Source organism: Carettochelys insculpta, chromosome 13 (assembly GCF_033958435.1).
Source record: "Carettochelys insculpta isolate YL-2023 chromosome 13, ASM3395843v1, whole genome shotgun sequence".
NCBI classification, from domain to species: Eukaryota; Metazoa; Chordata; order Testudines; family Carettochelyidae; genus Carettochelys; species Carettochelys insculpta.
Window position 1 is genome coordinate 30,104,418 of NC_134149.1, and position 21,617 is coordinate 30,126,034.

The 21,617-nt window shown below is 40.3% G+C and overlaps 1 protein-coding gene across 1 annotated transcript in view; it reads left to right on the forward strand.

The window, feature by feature from the left end:
* LOC142020423 (connector enhancer of kinase suppressor of ras 2-like) overlaps positions 1-21,617 on the forward strand; it is a 581,534-nt gene that overhangs the window by 254,640 nt on the left and 305,277 nt on the right. The window contains exon 6 of the mRNA XM_075008216.1: positions 14,141-14,260. Within this exon, the coding sequence (XP_074864317.1) occupies positions 14,141-14,260 (120 nt within the window). The remainder of the gene's footprint in view (positions 1-14,140; positions 14,261-21,617) is intronic.

Below are 21,617 nucleotides of genomic sequence, written 5' to 3' on the forward strand. Positions count from 1 at the left end.
TCAGCTTAGCTGGTCTCCCCTAGGGAACTTCACAAAAAGCTGAGGCTGGCTCATGTGCAACCCCCCCGGGGTAGCCGGAGCTGGGTGCAAGCCGGAGGGGCAGAGGAGTGCGTAGAGATCTGCAGGGGGCTATGGCAGAGGGCTTTGCGCAGGCAGAAGGGGTCAGCTGGGCCCTGACCCCTTGCTAGCCAGGGCAGGAAAGGGCAGAGCTGGCAGGCGCAATCCCAGGCTCACGCTGTCTGGGGTGTGAGAAGGTTTCCTGTGAGCTACCCCCACCAGACAAGGGCTGGCTGGAGCCCAGCATCAGCAGATCCATGAGGTGCCCAGCCAGGAGGGACTCACAGCTGCTTTGCAGGTTGAGGCCCTGCCACTCCATGGCAGGGTCTCTGCACTGCCAGCTGGTCTGAGCTGAACTCAGGCACATTCAACACTATAAACATAAAATTCAGTTGAGCTGCATGCCATCCCTGGGCCACATGTTTGACATGCTTGATCTATAAATCTGCTCACTTGAGTTTGATAACACAGCCCCCTCCTTATCCTGTACTGGCTGATCCGCTGTATGCCATGACCCAGCTAGCTTCCGGGTGAGGTTATACACGTCTTTCAAGTTTGTTCCACCTGTTGTGCAAGGTTTTCCACAAAGTTCTTGTCCCATTTTACAGCTGTTTTAACTTCTCTGTTGGTTCCTGAATACAGCCTCTGAGCTTCCTCCTTGGCTGCTCTTGTTTTGCTGTTGACTGTTGCTTTTATATCCTTTCATTCCTTCACTTTTCTCAGAGTTTCTGCTGTGATCCATTATTTGTAATGCCTTGTCCCCTTCCCCATGGTTTATTGCAGGTGTCTTTCCAGGCTGTTTTGGTGTGTTCCCAGATTTGTTCCACAGTAGCATATTTCGGGATGAGGTTTGCCAGAAGTGCACAAAAGCCTGGCAATAAAGCTAATTTCTCTTTCTGTCTGGCCCAATGAGCATTTAATTATTGGATTATTAATTATTATTAGCATTAATTATTCCATTGGAGCAGCTCCAATGGAAGAGACCTACCCACGACAGCCAGTTATGTGGGCTTTAGGGAACTCGTCTACCACGTGGAAGTCGGAGGTATTCAAGTCCCTGGTGTGTGGCAAGGCTAGCCTTGCTCCTGGTCTCTGGGCCTCTGTTTAGTCCACTAACCCCACAGCCCAAATACCGTTGCCCTTCTTGAGACAGTAGATGTGGGGGGGAGACAGTAGCCTGGGGGGAACCTGGGCCCCACCCACTCGTTCTGGGTTCCAGCCCAGGGACCCTGCATGGCTGCTAATGGTACGGGAAGGCTCCCCCCATTATGAATACCACAGCTCTTCCCTAGGCCACTTCCCCAGACAATTCTTCTCTCCCTGTACCTCTTCCAGGTAGTGGCGGCGGCGGCAGCAGCAGCAGCAGCAGCCGCCTGTTCCCCCTCCTGGTTTGGCTCCTCCTGTGTGTTCAGCCTGCTTGGCCTGACACCAAAGCTGGGGGCCTCAGCCACTTTCAGCTGAGTACTCCTCTCCTCCTCTGGTGCCTCTAGAAGACTAGACTAGACTAGACTAGACTAGACTAGACTAGACTTTGCTCCGCTCTCCCCCCTGCCTTCTGGGAAAGGGGTTCGTTTAAAAGCAGACTTAAGTGGGACCAGCTGGCCCCAATTGGCCCAGGGTGGCTTCCTCCCCAGCTGCTCACTCTCTGCCTGTTTGCCTGCCCTGCTTTTCCCTCTTGTTCTTACCCCCTCCCACCTTTACCTTGTCACAGGTGTTAAACAGGCAAAGGAGGGACTTGACTTTGATAATGACCCATACTAAGTGAATGCCCTGTCCAAGGGGCTGTTGACTTCTTTTTCTCTCCCAAGCAGATTTCTATCAGAAATTCCATCTTGGAACTGAGAAACTTTCACAATGGAAATTTTACTAAAACTGATGTTTCTGCGAGAGATTTCACTTTTAATGACTCAGTTTGCTAATGCAAAAACTGTGTCACAAAATTCTTGACCTGCTCTAACTGTTAACTCTTCAGGGCAGACACTTCTTTCACTTTGTTCCTCCAGTGCCTGGCACAATGGGGCTGTAATCTTAGCTGTGGTTTCTAAATTATACTATAATATGTATAATCATCATCATCCAGAAGCCTTCTACAATTTGTTGCACATATTGTAAGTAGGAAAGGGCATTTCACAAACCTGAATTAGTGTTTTGGATACCAGACAAGTCCATGTAATGAAATCAAAGCAATTGCCAATTCAATGATATTAGAATTTACAGGCATTTTTTCTACTATGTTTGTTAACATTAAAATACTACTTTGGGATTTAAGCAATAAATGAGAATGCATGCTTTAATAACTCGTTTTCTTTCTCAGAACTTAAAATCAAACACAAAAAAAGCCAACACAGTTCTCACAGGGAAAAACAAATGAAGTAACCAACAAATATGTATTGTTTCATCACTTTCAGAATTTCAAGAGCAATAGCTCTGTCTGTACTTACTCGGGATCTTAACTGCTTGAATATGTGAGAGTGCCTTTCCTACTAAGATGTCAGGCATGTTTCTTTGAAAGTCCTAAAACAAGAACTTAGTTTATTTTATTGTATTTTATTTATTATTGGTAGAGTTGGTAGTTAATATTATCTAACATTTTTAGTTGTAAGAGCTTTTCAGCTTCCCAAACTTAAATCAAAATTTCCCATTCCTGCAGTCTGGCCCACATGGATTTTTTTTGTTAATTTCATATAAAATGCTTCAGCTGTTTCTGAAAACAGAATTAGACTATATTTTTCCATAAGAATATATATTCCACTATGGAGACAAGCTCTAGCTTTGCATCAGGGAGTTGAAATTTTGCAGGGAGGTTATCTTAGTTTCAGAGATGGGCCTTTTGTTGTTCCTTTCAAATCTTCCCAAATTTAGCCAAGTTATAGGCCTATGAAAAAATAATCTCACTTGGCACATGATCAATAGAGGCTTGTTAGAGTTTGGCAGAAGAAGGGGACGTAACCTGCAAACAAAATAGTCTGGATTATGAAAGCCATCACTTAGTTTATTAGTATGTTTGTATCAAATGCATTATTATTGGCCCAAGATAAAGGGAGTCCTGTTTGCTTATCATATATAAATCAGATAGTTCACAAACTGCAGTATCCAAAATTAGTTATTTGAATAAGTCACAGCTGACTCTCCCAAAAGCCTATGGTCTTTTCCAGGGCAGAGATTTATTTCAGTTGTTTCTTAACAAAATTATTCTAAATATATTAAGAACTTAGGCTTCACAAATGTTCACACTTGTGGAGAATTAAGGGGAGCTGTAACACAATAATTTAATGATGATGCACAGAGATTCAAAAAGCTAAAGCTTTTTAACCATTTAAAATACAGTCAACATCATGTCAAAATATAAAAAATAAATAGCCTTAAATCAGACATTCATAAGTTCAAGCAGATTTGTCTTACATTGCCTATCTATAATATTTCAGTTACCAATGGAAATATTTTTGTTGGTTTGTATGTATGATGAATCAGCATTTGCTAATAAAAATCTAATCCTTCCAAGAAGTCATATGACATTGTGATACTAAATATGAATCTCAAAGTAACAGATTTTTCTTTTCATTTGTTAGCCTGGAATTTTTCAGTATTAAGTGCATTGGTTTTTGAACCTTATGTTCTTCTTCAACTTTTATATAATCATTAAAAGCAAGAGGATGCTTATTAAGTTTCTTAAAAGTAGATTGAGCCTTTTGTTTTTCTGTGGCCTGTGTGAATTATGGCGATTGCTGTAATTCTGCAATTTAAATATGGAATTTAAAATAATTTTACAAGTTCTTTATCACAAAATAACTTATTTTATATAACATGTACATCAGTTATTTTCAGTGTCATTCCCTCCTGTTGAAGTACATTTCAAACAATATGTTAAATCAGTAGTGAATTGTATTGTCATATCTTCAATCTTGAGTTTTAATCTTATGGAGATTTAAATTAGTGAGCACATGTTTCTCTCATATACATTGATTAGTATTTCATAAATATCACTAACATTTATAAGGTACATTTCTTCTGTAAATTTAGTTACAAATTCTGTGTATCACTGCCCTCTACTGGATGTTTCATAGCAACTATATTGCTAACACTTAAAGGAGATTCTCCTCCAACTCAAATAGTAAGGACTTGCCCTTTGTGTAGAGAGACCCACATTTTATTCTTTCTATCTAACAGAAGGTCTGAGTGACCACGTTTTGGGACACCATTTGAATCATGCAGATCGTTTGTGTCTACAAATGTTACTTTAGTAGCTGTTTTTTTTCCCCATTAATGAGTTTGATTGGCTGTAGAGATTACCATCTTTGTAGGTCTTTGGTCTTGTCACAGTATATGAAAAAAATTGTTTGAAAAGTCATTGATAGTCTTTACATTTTGTTCAACAGAAACACGATACAAAATTTTCATGAGAAATAAACTCATGATATAAGACTACTTTAGCTTAGATATAGATACATTCTAGATGTGTGTTCTTCAGCACAAACTTTAGTATCTCTGCACCACAGAGACTTGTTTAGCTATTTAACTGAGCAATCGGTATTTAGTCTTTAGTACTTCAGTATGTAAATTACAGGTTAATAGATAGTAACTAGGTTTAAGGTGAATGAGATAGATCCTTTGTGTTCCCATTTATAGCAGTTTCAGAATGGAGAGTGGTAACTAGTGATAACAGGCGGTGTCCCCTAAGAATCTGTACTAGGACTACTCCTATTCAACCTATTTAGAAGTCACCTGGAGAAGGGAGTGAACCGTGAGGTAGCAAAATTTGCAGATGATACCAACCTACTCAAGAGAGTTAATGAAGTAGACTGTGAAGAGCTTCAAAAAGATCCCACAAAACTAAGTGATTGGACTACAAAATGGCAAATGAAATTTAATGTAGATAAATGCAAAGTAAAGCACACTTGAAAAATAATCCCAACTATACATACAAAATTGGGATTAATTTAGCTATAACTGCTCAAGAGAGAGAGATCTTGGGGTCATTCTGGATAGTTCTCTGAAAACATCCATTAAATGTGCAGCAGCAAAAAGCAAACACAATGTTTGAAATCATGAAAAAAGTGGATAGAGAATACGACAGAAAATATTGCATTGCCTCTGTTTAAATAAACTGTATGCCCACATCTTGAATACCCTGTACAGATGCAGTCACCTTATCGCAAAACAAATACATTGACATTGGACAAAGGGCAACAAAATGATTAGGGGTTTGATATGGGTGCCATAAGAAGATTAAAAAAACTGGGACTTTTCATCTTAAAAAAGGAGACAAAGTGGGTTATGATAGAGGTCTGTAAAACCACGACTGGTATTGGAAAATGTGACTTGTTCCCATAACATAAGAACTAGGGGTCACCAAACTAAAGGAACAGGTAGCAGATTTAAAAAACAAGCAAAAGGAAGTTTTTCTTCATTCAGCACACTATAGGACCATGGAACTCCTTGCTAGAGGATATTGTGGTGACCAGGACTTTAACAGGGTTCAAAAAAGAACATGATAAATTCATGGTGGTTATGTCCACCAATGGCTGTTAGCCAGGGTGGATAGGAACGGTGTCCCTGGCCTCTGTTTGTCAGAGGCTGGAAATGGATTACAGGAGAGGGATCACTCAATCACTACCTGTTCTGGTCACTCCCGCTGGAGCATCTGACATTGGCCACTGTTGGAAGACAGGCTACTGGGCTAGATGGCCATTCTTATGGTCAATATAAAAATAAATGACAAAATGGGTGATATCATGGGTAGGTTGAAATCAGTAACCAAAGCACCCGTTATTCACTTCAGAGGGACAGAATTTTACCATGGGCACACGCAAAAGTTCCACTGAAGATTTTTTGTTTGTTACTGTTTTACTGGGTTTAAATTTTAAACTACCGTGGTGCAAAAAAAGAGTTTGCTTGTACAACAAGTCCTCCACTTGTTAATTTTTTCCTCGTTCTGCCTTTGCATGTCAAAAATTTGTTTAAATTAATTTATTTTTAGTCATGTCCAATTTGTTGTCCTATGTCTTCCTTGCTACCATAACTGTTCATACTGGATGTTTTGTGACTACGAAGACTGCTTTGTGTTTATTTCACTTCACAACAAGACTTGGAAGGTGCTTACAGTAAAGCATACAAAAATTGTTCTTTTGTGTATGTCACTGCCACTTATGTCGCAGTGATTGTTTGATGTCCCTTCTGCTTTTAAATTATATACTGCTCAAGGGCAGCAGGTGGGGGAGAGGGTGTCAAAGGGAAGCACTATACAACATGTTTTCTCCAACAAAATTTAATCAAAACCAGAAATCTTCATTGAAGATTACATCAGGGTGTACATATCTCATCCGTAGTCAAAGGTTTAAGGGGTTCCTGAGGGGAGGAAGAATACCTTCCCTGCTATGACAAGAATGTACAGTCTATTAGTGTGGATTTTGAGATGTTAAAATTCATCTATTGAGCGACAGCTTAACTCTTTTCTTTTTTGTTGTTACTGTGCTCACTGAAATAACTAGTAAAAATAGCAACAAAACCAGAAAGAAGCATATAATAATGTTAGATGCAAAGATATGGGAACTGTTAGACAATTAAGTGTAAATATTCTGCCTTTCCTAGAAAGCTAGTAGAAAACTGTGGATTTAAAAATGAAGTTTTGAAGGGGTCCTTAAAAGTACCTAAAATTGTTTTTTGTTTTTTTGAGATTTTTTTGTCTAAAAAGTTGGATTATCCACCCAGCTTTACCCTCAATGCAAAGTATCCTAAAAGATTGATACATGGTAAAAATCTTGAGAACAGATATTGGTACTAATGAATAAATGTTAGATGGGGTTAGTATAATCACCTTTACAAACAAACCATGTAAAAATAAACAAAAGTTTTCCACATTTAAGAGAAGTATGAGCTTCACTAAATTTTAAAGAATGTTATGGAGTATCATTGTAAACCAGCAAGGGCAACTTAGGCTAGTGAGTGGGCTGCATGAGTGGCCCTCCTTCATTTCAGAGGGTTACAAGATTGTTGTAACCAAGACAGTCTCCCAGGATAGGTTAGTTTTGCTAATTGCACTCATGCAGCTCGCTCACTAGCCTGAGTTGCCCATTGCTGATTTACAATGATATGTCTTAACAGTCTTTAAAATGTAGTGAAGCTCATATTTCTCTTAAGTATGGTTTTTGTTTATTTTACATGATTTGCTAACTGCACTTGCATACTTAGAATTTGCAGGATGTGCCAATTGAACAGTCTCAGTGCTTTGACTGGATGCAGAAGGAGCGCAAAGCTTTTACAGATGGTGTTGTGTGCAATCAGCTCTCACCTCCCATCACCTGTCCCTGCTTTACATACATGTCATTGTAATAATCATACAGATGGAGTTTATGGCTTTGACATGTGTTCCTGCAGATCTATTAAGCTTTTCTCCTCACTTGCTGATGTTTTTAAGAAAATTCAAAATACTGTCACAACTGTCAAACTGTGTGTAACCAGGTCAACTGAAAAAGTTCTCTATTCTGTAATACAAAAACACTGTATGAACTGTTAACCACTACTGAGATTACCACTATACAGTCTGATGTGGAAGCATACTAATGGATTGTGAAATCTTGCCTGGTTTTTCAGCATTTCATTGTCAAAGTGTCACATATCCACAGGAACCTCTTAAGAGACTGTGCCTGTTCTCACACCACCATTGTAATGACACTATAATCTTTACAGCTGTACTTGCGTATGTTATACGTTTTAAAATAAACATGCTTGCTTGTAAGAGACTGCTACACTACTAAGTTAAAGTGACTTTCTTCGTATATAAATGGCTTTATCAAGTCCCATTTTTATCCATCTCATTGATATCCATATTCACTCAGTTTAAAAGTGAGGCCTTGCAAACTCAACTTGGGGTCTGATAGTCCATCTGGGTCTTTCCTTTTTAACATATCACTAATAATGAATGTTTGGCATGCTAAATTATGTTGTTGGTAACAACTGTTCATCTAGGACCATCAGTGGGTTTGCACAGGCATAATTTCCCAGAACTGATACCATGTGAAAAGGAATAGAAACCAACTCCATCTGTACTGGTTGTATTGGCTCTGTAGTGCTAACAGGACTGAAAACAGTATGTTGTATGAGTCCAGTTAACACCCATGGTGAAGTAACGGCCAAGATTTCATCCACTGGGAGTAGGTTCATTTTGTAAGAGAATAAAATTCGTACCCAGTTATTCCCTAGATTATAATCATACAACAATACCTGCATGTAAATAATGTGCTATAGCAGAGCATTTGTTTTCTCTGCAGAGAAATTTGCTTTCTTTAATTTGATTAATGTCACAGAGGAGAACAAAGCAAGCAGTCCTGTAGCACCTTAAAGAGTAACAATATTATTTATTAAGTAATGAGCTTTTATAGGAAAGACCGGATCCTTCAGATTCTGGAGCAGAACCAAAAGAAAACTGAGAGTTTCTCGCAGTTCTGTTCCAGAATCTGAAGAAATGAGACTTTCCCATGAAAGCTCATTACCTAATAAATAATATTGTTACTCTTTAAGGTGCTACAGGACTGCTTGCTTTGTTTTGCGGAGATACAGACTAACACGACTACCCCTCTGAGACTGTGATAGAGGAGATGAAAGAGTCTGAAGTGGATATAGAATTTTGAGAAGTTGGGACTGGGATGAAAAGGGAGTTCTGTGATACTCGTATAAGGAATAGATCTAGATCTCAGAATTATTGTACACATTTGATACAATAGCCACATTTTGAGTTAAGATTCTTTCTCTTTCTTCCTCTCTCTGTTTAGTACCTGCAGATCACTTGAACTTCATTTCTGTCCTTTTTTTACTTCACTAGACTTCTTGTACAGAATGATAGCCTCCCAAACACCCGGTTTTAAAGAGAAGCTTCCTGCAGACTGAGAATCAATCTGTCCTGACCTGTCAGATCTCATTTATAATAACTCCATGAGGAGTTACAGATTTGGATTGAAAGTAAGCTAATTCAGTCATTACCTGTGATGTTGACTGGCAGCTTGGTAAAAAAAAAAAAAAAAAAGAGTTTTGTGTTTCACTTTAAACTGATAAAGAAAGCAAAGCCTGGGAAGGAAATATGCTCTGTTAAAAACAGTGACAACAAAAACAAACAAGGAAATCAGTTGCCTGTGAACTGAAAGTACATCATCATGCATACAGTAGTTCTAATCATATAACCACATATGGGAACCTCTCAATTAGAGGGGTGCACATGCTGCATTCAGATTGTGTTTTGTTAAACTCAAGTTGTTAACTTGGCTATGGAATTTTAAACTGCCCACATGGATATTTTTTGTGGATGTTGCATTCATGGCATGGCTCAATTTAACAAAAAAAATGCCACATGGTAGAGGGTGTGGGAATGAGGTGTGACAAAGTCAGTCTTGTTCCTGGGCTTCTGGCCTCTATTCAGTCCACAGGTCCCACTTAAGGGCCCAGTTGCCCTTGCTGGAGGGAGGGGAGGTCTGGGGGAACCAGCCCCTACCCCAGCCAGGTTCCAGCCCAAGGACCCTATGCAGCTGCTAAGGGGAAGGGCTGACTCCCTTAGCACAGCAGCTGTTCTCCCTGGGCCACTACCCCAGACAATTCCCCCTGGTATCTTCTCTAGGCTGCAGCAGCAGCAAGTCCCCCCGCTTTTGATCTGCTGAAGCTCATCGCTCTCCCTCTATGGTTTCTGGTGTTCCTGATGCTCCCTTCTGCTCCTCTCAAACCTGCTCTCTCCTACTACTCTGGTCTCCTTGCATCTCTCCACTCACCTTTCATGCTCTTCCCACTGTGAAAGATTTTTAAAGGCTTCTTATTAAACCAGGCATGGAGTCAGCTGGCCCCAGTTAGGCTGAGCCATCTCCCACCTAACTGCCTGTGATTGCCTTGATGGTGCTTCACAAGCCCTTCTGCTTATTTGGGCTCCCTCTGAAGGGGCCCTCTGCCCTGGTCCTGCCACAGAGGGTTGCAGCTCTGTTTGTCTTCCATAAACTCTTCTGTCTTTTTCATACAAAGAAAATAGAAAATTGAGAAGAGACAAAAGTGAAGGGAACTTGGAATCCAAAAGCTTTGTAAGTGGTTTAAAAATAAAATGTAGATGTGAGAAAGGAGGAAAGGGGATAACCTAAAATAAGCACTTCAAAGCTGTGTATGTGTTCTTATTTTTATTTTTGAAAAACAGCCAAGAGAGGAAGAGAGGTATATTTATGTCAAGTTACTACAAACAGCTGAGAGAGAGAGAGAGAATTTTTTAAAATGCTGAGGCTTGATCAGTTCTCAGAGGCTAGTTGAGCATACATAATGCAAAATGAAAAAGAAAAGAAGAGAATACTGGAGTAGCACCTTGGAGACATAAATCTGCAAAGTAATCCTGAAGGCTAAGTTTTCCTACATCTAGGTAACTGCTGAAGGAAATGCTATTACCTGGACAGCAGCTATGGCATTACTTTTTCATATCAGATCAAGACACCTAATAATACCCTACTCATAAACACCAACAGCAGGGCACCCCTTTCTCTCTGCACAATGATAGTTTATACCCATTCTACCAACCTTGAAGTGGCTGTAAGTTTTAAAAAAAACCACCTTAGCTGTTTTATACCACAAAATTTTGTCTACAGAAGAGGCCTTCTCTCAACAAAACTAAGGAAGGTCCACACCTCAAATGTGTTCTGTCTAGAATCTGTCAGCAGAACATAACCTTTTTCCCAGCAAAAAGCAGTCAAGTAGCACTTTAAAGACTAGCAAAATAGTTCATTAGGTGAGCTTTTGTGGGACAGACCCACTTCTGTCTGTCCCACGAAAGCTCACCTAATAACCTGTTTTGCTAGTCTTTAAAGTGCTACCTGACTGCTTTTTGTTTTGATAGTATATAGACTAGCCCGCCTTCCTCTCTGTTATTTTTCCCACCAGAGTTATGTTGTGAAAGTTTGAGGCATAGCACCTCTGTAGACCAATTCTGTTGACAGAAGAATAGTGTAGACACTCCAGAGGGCCCTCTGTCAACAGAGAGGGCTTCCAGTTCACCTGAAAGCCCTGTTTGCAGAGCTCCTGGTTGGCTGTTCTGTCACCAGAAGGCTGGTCAGTCTGGCCATGCTCTGTCAACAGAGGGAGCTCATTAGGTATGGGCATGTTCTGTAGACAGAGCTTTCAAGTGGAGACCCAGCTCTTATGTGCCAAATACTGAACTGTATATTCAGAGTTTAAAGATGTCTTGAGGAAGTGCTGTTCTTCTCAAGGCCCAGGGGTAGGATTTCAATAAATTGTTTATATGAACACCACCAGACTGCCTGAAATAGCAATTTATTTCAGCTAAATTTGTGAGATTCAGTTTAGCTTTGTGTGATGGTATTGCTCCATCTGGAAAACATGTCTGTTAATTCAATACAGACATGTGACTAAAGCACAGGAATCCTAAGTCCTGATGCTAGTAATGGCTGATGTGGAATTGATGGTGACCATATTGAAGGCACTTTAAATTCTGTTTCTCAGTCTACAGTGTCATCTCTAAATTAGGGTTTGCACTTTCCACTATCTCCATGGCTCATTAATAGATGTTTTTAGACTTTTGGCTAGAATGTGATACAAGAAAAAGTATCATTAATAGTTAATTTTACAGTGATTTGGAAAAGTGACCTTTTACAAGTAGCTATATGGGCAGGAATCTTAAGAAATCTTGTTCCTCTATTTGCCTTTAAACTCTTCCTGCTTTTATCCAAAAGATGCCACAACAGATGGGGGTACAATTTGTATTATTGATAGTGCCAGAGAGAACATTGTTTGCCTTCTCCTGGGCATTCTCACATGACAAGTTCTATCCCTTGTAGTGCCAGCCTTTGCATCATTTATTATGGGCATCTGGCCTCTTTGATGTCTGATGAGTTACTTCTGAGTATTTCTTATTGTATTTTATTGTTCTTTAACAATTTTCCTGGTGTTAAAATTCGCTACTGTAATTAGGTTTTTGAACTTTGATAAGGGTTTAGTGAGCTATCATCACAATCTTGTTTACTGAGCACATCTTCCTAGCATTTATTCAGTTCTAACATTTGTTTAATGAAAAAAAAGTCTGTAAGAAGTGGTCAAGAGGAAATCTTATGTAGATCTCAGTAATAGAAAGGGATATCTTGGGGATCTCTGTGTGTGGCATAAAAGAAATATTAAGGGCTAGTGGTGTCCTCAGTTCCAAACAGTAATTGTACAGGGGTAATGCAGCCTTGAAAAATTAGGCTGGAACTTAGCCACAAGGAAGAGATGGGATTTGATTAAATTTTTTTGTACATGCCACCCACATACGCATATGTAAAATATCTGAACCCATTTAATGTGTAGGGTATATTCCATATGCATGGTGAAGTAAAGAACGCCTATATTCCTCGTTGAGGGCCTGATCCAAAGCTGAATATGAATGGCCATACTGAGTCAGACCAAAGGGCCATCTAGTCCAATATCCTGTCCTCTCACAGTGACCAATACCAGAAGCCCTGGAGGGAGTGAACAGAGCAGATAATCATCGAGGCTGAGTTTACACTTGCCCCCAGCTTCGAAGGTGGTATGTTAATCAGGGTGATGGGAGATTACTAATGAAGTGCTGCAGTGAATATGCAGCACTTCATTAGGCTAATTCTCCGCCCCCCCTGCAACTTCGAAGTGTCAGATTTCCAAGTGCTGGCATGTGTGGAGCCATGGGCTCTTCCAAGTTCCCACACTACTTCAAAGTTCCTTTACTCCCCAAAATTTTGACACTTGGAAGTTGCCATGGGGGAGAATTTGCCTAATGAAGTGCTGCATATGCATCGCAGCACTTCATTAGCAATCTCCCAAAACCCTGATTACCATGCCCCCTTCGAAGAAGGGGGCTAGTGTAGACATAGCCCAAGTGATCCCTCCCCTGTCACCCATTTCCACTGTCTGACAAACAGAGGCTAGGAACGCCATGCCTACCCATCCTGGCTAATAGCCATTGATAGACCTAGTAGCCTTTGATGGACCTTGAATAAGAAATATCTCTTTTCTTCCATGGCCATTTGATAAAGACTCAGATGCATAGCCAGTTGGGAGCTTCCTATATGCATGTGGTTTTGCATATGTTTCAGCTGGTACAGAGGTACAAATGCAACATCCAGTACTCCAGAGATTTACCTTGGTTTCTATATGCTTAGTGATTCTGAACATTATTTATGTATTTAGATAATGGAGTTCTCCACTACAACAGCTTTGCTTCTTCTGCTTATATATGCAGTGTCAAATCGGGTATTAGAATTCAAACTGTGTTTGAAAATACATGAAGTATACCTTCCCTTAAGGGATTACACCACCATTTAATGTAGTTAAAGTAAATGATGGTATTGTCTCTGAAGGAAAATAGAAATATACAGAAGAATTCCCACCAGTAGAGCATTCTAAATTGCATCTAAATGGATGACTGCAAATGAGGTATACATTTTAGGCATACTATGTCTGAAAGAAAAATTTAGAGAACATGAGAAAATATGGGAACAAATCTCTTATTTATGGAAACTGCCCTTGTTTCAGGTAGTCTAGGTTCTGTTTCCTGCTGTCATTTTGTTTGACCTGGGACAAATAACTTTTACCCCTCTATCTCATTTCCCCCATCTTTGAAATGGGGATACAACTTTTCCACTTAGTAAATTACCCTTTTTATTTGTCGGCCAAAATAATTAAAGTGTAAAGGAATTACTATTTACATATTTTCCTTTCATTTCGTCAGTGTTTAATAATGCTATGTTCAGCAACACATAAAATCAAGTTTATCAGGCATATTTGTTCGGGATGGCAGCTTGATGAGTAAGGTAGTTCAGGCTTAGGTTATTATTTCACAAGAAGTTTCCTTTGAGTTGCTGTACATGAACACTAATTATGGCATCGAAAGGAATTTTATTTTCCTTGCCCCTCTTTTAATTTAAGTAATATAGAACTTCAGATTTATGTGTTCATAACAATAAGAACTAAGAAGTATGGCTGATCAAATACATGTAAATAGGTACAGTGTAAACAATATTTCACTTGAACTGTGCTTTAACACCAACACTGTCTCACTTGAATATAAATGCTTAAGATTATCTTTGTTTTCCTTTTCTAGTGTAAAACTCTGTCTGGAATCTGTGACCACATCATCTCTCTCTCATCTGACTCTCTGGTTTCTCAGTCAGCACATCTTGAAGTAGTTCACCTTACTAGCATTATGCCCAGTGAGGGCTTGGTAAGTAAGAACATAGCTAACACCAATGGAATATTAAAAACAAATATTTAGCCTTTAAAGTGTTTTTTAATGTATCAAGAAACCGAAGTGCAGTTGTTTAATTCAGTTTCCTGCTCTTTTCATTAGTGCAAGCTTCAGCTGATTTCTAGACATGCTTTGACTACAGTCTTTATCTGTGTTTAAAATAAAATAAAATAAAATAATCCACAAAATTTAAGGCACGAGAGGTAACCAAAAAACATATTGGCAGCAAAAGTAGAGCATTATAATAAGTAGTTGAACAATGTTGAACAACAAGGTTATTGGTTTTATGTTATGTGTGAAATGTTGGGCTATGGCATAAAAGTTAATCAGCTGTATAAAATAATTAGAAATGTTATTAGATGTTTAAATGAAAGTAATATTTTCTTCTTAATGTTTATTGAATTTACTTAAAATTTCAGCAATACTACTTTATTGAGGAAGCTCAAAATCAACCAATCAAGATTTGTAGATGCTATTTATGGAACAAAAGGACAGATTCACTCATGTGCAGCTGCATTACATCTTACTCTAGTCTAAGGCTGTGTCTACACTACAAGATAAATATGAATTTAAGGCAGTTAGCTCAATAATCTCACATGACTTCCTTCACTGTAAATACCATTTGCTCAGTTTAGGGTACGCTAATCTCAAGATTACAAAATTGCATTTACCTGATGGGTATAGCACCAAGCTCAAATTCAGAAGTTTGATTAAAGGCAAGTGTGAAAGTGAATTTATTAGCCTCCAGAGGTGTCCCGTATGTAACCCCACAATGCCCCCTCAGTGCTCCGCTCTGGCTGCTGCTCTTCAGTAACAGGAAGACTGAATTTCCAAGCAGGAGCAGCGAGCTTATGAGCTGTGGGCTCATGTTAGTATGAGAGCCTGAGAAATGTCTGTCTTTCTTTCTTTGCTATTAGCGCTGTGAGCACATCTACCCATTCAAATAGCCTTGCAGGGAGTTCGCGGCTCTCTCTGTACACTTGCTAGTTTTTTCTGCACTGCCTGGCTCCAGCCCATGCTCCGCTGTACCACATGTCAACAAGGCTGTGGTGGGGGTCGTGGTTGCATAACATGCTGGGAAACTTCTTCTCAGCGGTTCACATTTGTGTGCGAACCCCCTTTCCTCCCCCACAGGCGCCACACAGTCTGGGTCTTTCCCACACTCTGCCACATTGCATGAGTAGCCCCCAACCCCATAAAAGAACCTACTACTTGGTGCTGACCATGCTGCCATTCACGCATTTAGGGCTCTAAGTACAGGAAAGATATTTGGGGGCTTTGCTGTTGCCATGGGAAAGTCTCCCCTGGCGGCTAAGATAGTGGGGGCTTTGCTGCTGCCGTGAGGAAGTCACCCCGGCAGCTAAGAGGTTTGCTGTCACAGGAGAAATGTCTCCCCTGGCAGCTAAAATACACAGGGATCTTTGCTGCCACCAAGGAAAAGCCCATAACTGGGCTTGCTGCAGCCAGGGGGACGTCTCCTGAGCTGGGGGAGCTGATTTCCCATGAAGGGACCATTTCAACTGGGCCCTCAGTGCTTGCCCCTGCAACCCCCAAAACACACAAGCTACTCCCCCATCAATGAAATTTAGGGCTTCCACCATCACCTTATTATACCTACAATGACATTCTTTCTGGGCTTGTCTACACTAGCTCCCTACTTCGAAGGGAGCATGGTAAGTAGGGGTTTGGGAGTCTATTAAGGAAGTGCTGCAGTGCACATGCAGCACTTCATTAAGCAAATTCTGCCCTGAGGCAACTTCGAAGTGTTAAACTTTGAAGTTCCATCTTGTGTCTAGCCGCAGCTCACCTGCCCGTACTTTACTCCTCAAAATTTTGAGACCCTACTGTATATGTCATAAGTATGTACAAACATACAAGCCTGTGAAGTAAGTCAATCTTCATTTTTGTGGGTAAGAAAAGCAATTTTGAACGTATAAGCAGTGCCTAAACACCTAAACCCTATGAAAAGGAAGAGCTGGGGCTCATTTTAGATAGAAAATCAAGCTTACCCTTCTTCTAAGCTATTTTTTAAGTCTCTAAGGCTATGTGTAGATTGCAAGCTTCTCTTGGGAGCCTGGAGGTCTCCCAACAGAAGTCTGCCATGTTGGGAGCCCTCTGCCAACATCCCAGTCTTCCTCATTCCATGAGGAAGAATGGATGTGCTGGCAGAGGGGGATTTCCTGACATTTGGCCTTGTGTAGATGGGCCAAATGTCAGGAAAGCCTCTTCTGACAGAACTCTCAGCAGGAGCTATGCAAATGTGTTACACAATTTGCCTGTCCTTTGTTGACAATACCCGGCAATTTAGACATAACCTATTATTTGTAGTCAGTTAGCCTTAATTTTAAGTTTTAAGTCAGTTAAGCAAACTAAGTTAGTGTTCATGGCACTTAGCTTTAGATCATTCTATGCTTTGCATATACTACTTAAGAATTAAGGGACCTAAACCTGAACTCCATTGGCATGCAAAAGGCAATGGTGACCCTTTGTCTCTTACCACCAAGTTAACAAGAAAGGGTGCAAGTATATTAAGAAAAGCTTTATAAAATCTATCTCATATCTATCCTTAAAATATTACTGCATTTAATTTACCATTTAATTATCTAATTATTGTTCAATATTCCTCAATACAGGATTTAAAATTGTATTTGTCTCAGTTTAAGTATCCTATCATATCCCAAGAGTCCTTGGCTTATTCTATGTAGCCTAATTCTGGTACAATAAAATTATCATTTAATCAGATAAATTAGCAAGTCTATAACCCATACCATCTAAATTACTACTGTTAACCTCCTAAATCAGGCAACATCTCTGTGCCTTTCAGGTGAAACCTTTACTTGGCTTTTTTTTTTTTTAAAGCAGAAGTTGTTTCAAATTCTTTGAAGTGATAATTGCAAACAGAAGTTCTTTTGGATGCACTGATGATCAGCTTGAAAGAGATGTGCATATTTAATATTTCTCCTACCATATAAAAATAAAAACAATATCTCTATGCTGTTTTGACAAACTCAATGTTTTACATTTAAAAAATAGAAAAAGCATTTCCTCTCATGGTAATAGCACACAGTAGGGAATTGTGGCTGATAGTATGAGAGCTTTATAGTGTCACAGAAACACTTTTTTGTTTAATTTTCATTGCAAAAAAAACATTTTATGAGAAATTTGCTTTAGTGAATTGCTGCTGGTATCATGGGTTGGTTCCTTTCCAGTTGAAGCTGAATAAGAACTATTTTCAATGAGTATGATTTTCTTACAAGTGATTTTGTAGAGGTCAGCGTGGAATAACATAATTTTTCACTTCTTGAAACCAGAATTCAAATCCTGGTTTCGCAATTTCATTATCATCCCTAATTGCAGTTTACCTAAGTTCACAGCTATCTTATAATATTATAGGGTGGTAGTTTCTAGTGAGGAGGAGTACATATCTGAATTAACAAATATCATATTTAAGCCATCAAATTCCAAAGATTTTTTTACAAATTTTATAAGCAAAAAAACATTTCACCTATCACAGAAATGCATCCATCTACTGGGTGAATTCATTATTGGGAACAAAATATAATACATATTTGAATATGTATGTTATGTAATATGTTTGAAATGTAATGTAGGAATATGTAAGTTTGAAATTTCATTGCCAATTTCAACATTCCTGGGTCTAATAAGTTTATCTTCACAATTCTCTTGTGTACTAAAACAATATTATCACAATTTTACAAGCACAGAAAGGCTGGGCAACCAGAAATTTACTGGTCAGCTATGAAAAATATAGTTTAAGTGATTAACTTAAAATTGCCTCAGAATCTGTGGCTGAAACTGGGATAGAATCTATTGCATCAAAGTAAATACAACACTTTGGTGAGTCACCCAGACCACTAAGGGATGGTGTAACCAACCAGGCTCGGGTTCCCCAGAAACGAGGCTGCACCCAGAAGGCGAGTGCTATATTTGGTTTATTGAAAGCGCGTGACACCCATGACGGGAGCCCCAGAGATGCCGCAGTCACCAGTGGGGGAAAACCCGACGCGTCGGAGCTTCGCTCAGGGAGAGGCTCTGTAACAGGCCTCCTAACACTAGCTGATAAAGCTTAACTCATTAACATAAGATTGCCTAAAATTGCCTATGCATTCCTTATCACTATCGCTTGTGGGCTACTGCCCGCGTAGCCTTGAAGTGTTGGCAAGCGTACTTTGTTTTACAGGTGTTGTCATAGGATTCCTCTGAGGGTTCACAGAGGGGTCGGACTGCTCTCATGAGACCGTTACAAAATCTTCTCGCACCCTACAGGTGGTGTCATTTCCAGCCCAGTAACCCTGGGTATTTCTGTGCCATGCAGTTGTGGTTCAGATCCCTACCATCCGTAGCTTGGTTACAGCACAATTCTCTCATGCTGTCTTCCACCAGCATCATTACTCTTTACAGGGTGATACCAACAGTTTTGAGCCTTGAGCATCACCCAGAATTGTTTCACCTGCAGTGCTCAGTGCCTCTCATTCATGCTCCTTATTAATTTTGTTGCTCTTTAAATAAATTATACACAGCACCAGCTTGTTAGTTTGGCTAAGGTTGTTCTTCAGTTTGAAATTCTGCATTTCAGTTTTGTATGGCTGAGGCAGATACAGAGAAAGAATTGTCCTTTTATATTTAGAGGTTAAGCCACAGTGTCTGCAGCAATAGAGCATAATGCTGTGACACCTGCTTCGTATTTGTGAACCAGCCATTGAGTTGTTACATGCTCCACAATCTGGAGATTTTTTAATTTTCCATTTGTGCATCACATATCCACATGAAATAACACTGTAGTGAGATGGCTGTAAAATAAAAGGAAGGCTAAATAAATGTATTAATAAAGAATATTGAAATGATACCAAACAGGCGAAATTTAGCTATAAATGTTGTGACAAAGCTCCTCTTCAGCCTTGTTGGATCCCACACCTTCAGGTGGATTGTTTGCCTCAAATCACAGCAATCCTCATTTTAGGCACTTTCTCTAGGGTACCAGCTTACTGTTTGTTGAGCTACTCTCAGCATCGGCTAGCCTGGGGAAATCACGTTCCGTAATCTTTGTGGCCCATCCAAGTGGCACAGGATAGGACAACCCCCTTAACCAACACCATTCCTGGTCCTGTGCTGTAATGGGGAGAGAGTGGTGGATGAAGCCTAGACCTGCCCTCTTCTCCAGATTCCAGCCCAGCAACACTGTGAATGCATCTGCCTGTAAATGTCTCCAATAACAGTCATGTAACAACTGTGATTCCCTGGGACACTTCCCCATGGCCTTACCCAGCACCTTCCTTTCCCACAGGTTCTTTTCTCTGGTACCAGCTTACATTTGCTCCTCCCCTTGTCCTCCATATCAACTTATTTCCTCAGCTCCTTTGGTGAACTGGGCTAACAGGAGAGGAACCCTTTTTAACCAGTCTCAAGTGGTTCTTAATTGGCCCCAGGTGTTCTGATTAGTCTAACTCACTTGACTCTGGAAACCTCCTAATTGGCTCCAGGTGCTTTAATTGGTTTGATTGCTGTGATTGATTCTGATAAATTCCTGCTAGTTCAGGATTAGTTTTTAGTTTACCTTGGAAACAGGGAACTATTTAATCTGGGGCTAATATGTTTCACTTCTACTCTCCTGTAGCCCACTGGCCTCATTCTGTCACAATGGCTAAAAAAATCCAAAGTGAATTTATGATTCTAAAACTAAAATCTAGCAAAATAAACTAGAGTGTTTTGTTCAGTGTATATTTCTCACCACATTTATTCTTCTAACATGGCTGGCCAGTGTTTAGTCAGAATCCAATACAGACCTCAAAGTGCTTGGTTTCTTTGTCTCTTCAGGTAGAGGATGCCAAAATGGCTCTCTCTCTGTTTATAGCCTCATTTTTTTATCTTTGTTCTCAAAGACAAGAAGCCACCAGGAGGCCTCAGCTTTTATATGACCGCAAAATAGTGACTGTCAGGTTCATTTTTGCAGTCTCCTCCCCGATGACTAGATGGCTACCTTCCCTGCTCACTAATTTGATAGCTTTAACTTGTATGGAAATGTTCTTCTATTGTGTCTGCTCAATTTACAGTGGGGACAAATTCAAGAGGCAGGACCACATTCCTTTGTCTAGGACACAGACTTAAGTTCTACCTAACCAAACTCATTTGAAGAAGCATCTCCAGCACATATTTAAAGCTTTTCATATATATCATCAATATAAACACCACGCAATAATGTTAACAAACCAGTATGTTACCAGTTCATACATGATACCCTACGTGACACCTCAGAGATACAGGTGATGACAGCAGTGAGCTAGAGTACACTCAGCTGGCCAAGTGTTTGTACTGGACATCTGGGAGTTCTTTGCCCTACAGCAGTGCTCATCAGCCTTTATCACCTCATGGTGCACTTCAGCACTCATTATTATTTTACAGCACACCCTATATATGTATATGTATATATAAACCCAATCCCCCTCCCCTCCTCCAGAACCAGGCACTCCTACCTCCCCTCTATAACGCAATCCTCCACACTTCTACCAGAACCAGGCACCCCCAGCCCTCCCACTCTAAGTCTATGTCACTGTGGCCCTAAGAGCATCCCAATGCCATAGGGCTGCGCTCCTCAATCAGTGTGCCAGGGCACACTGGTGTGCTGTGAAGTGGTGCTTAGTATGCCTCAGAGCCATGTGCTAGGCATATCATTGGCTGTTCTGTGCATGTGCCCCACTGCAGCAGTGGTGGTGGTGGCGGCTCTGGCGAGTCACTGGCATAGAAGGTGGAAGGCCTGTAGCGACGGAAGTAGGGGACTGCAGGAATCATAGAATACTAGAACTGGAAGGGACATGGAGAGGTCATCAAGTCCAGTCCCCTATACTCACAGACAGGACCAAGCACTAATGAAGTGCTGCAATGAATATGCAGCACTTCATTAGGCTAATTTTCCCCTGGGGCAACTTTGAAGCTTCAAACTTCAAACAATTTTGAGGAGTGAAGGGACTTTGAAGTTGCCGCAGGGGAACATTAGCCTAATGAAATGCTGCATGTTCACTGTAACACTTCATTAGTAACTCCTGTGACCCTGATTAACATGCCCTCTTCGAAGTGGAGGTAAGTGTAGACAAGCCCCTGAAGTGTGGAGAATAGCACTGGACTGGCAAAGAGAATGGGAGCAGGACCATGCTCCAGGGATGGGAACGAGACAGGACTAGGACAGGAACGGTTTTGGGGGATGGGACACAAGGAATCAAGTTTGAGGAGAAGAGGCAGAAAAGACCATGCACAGTATAGTAAGTAATCCTTCAAATCCTGAAGTGGAACATTTAGGAAGGAGATAGACAGCCACAAC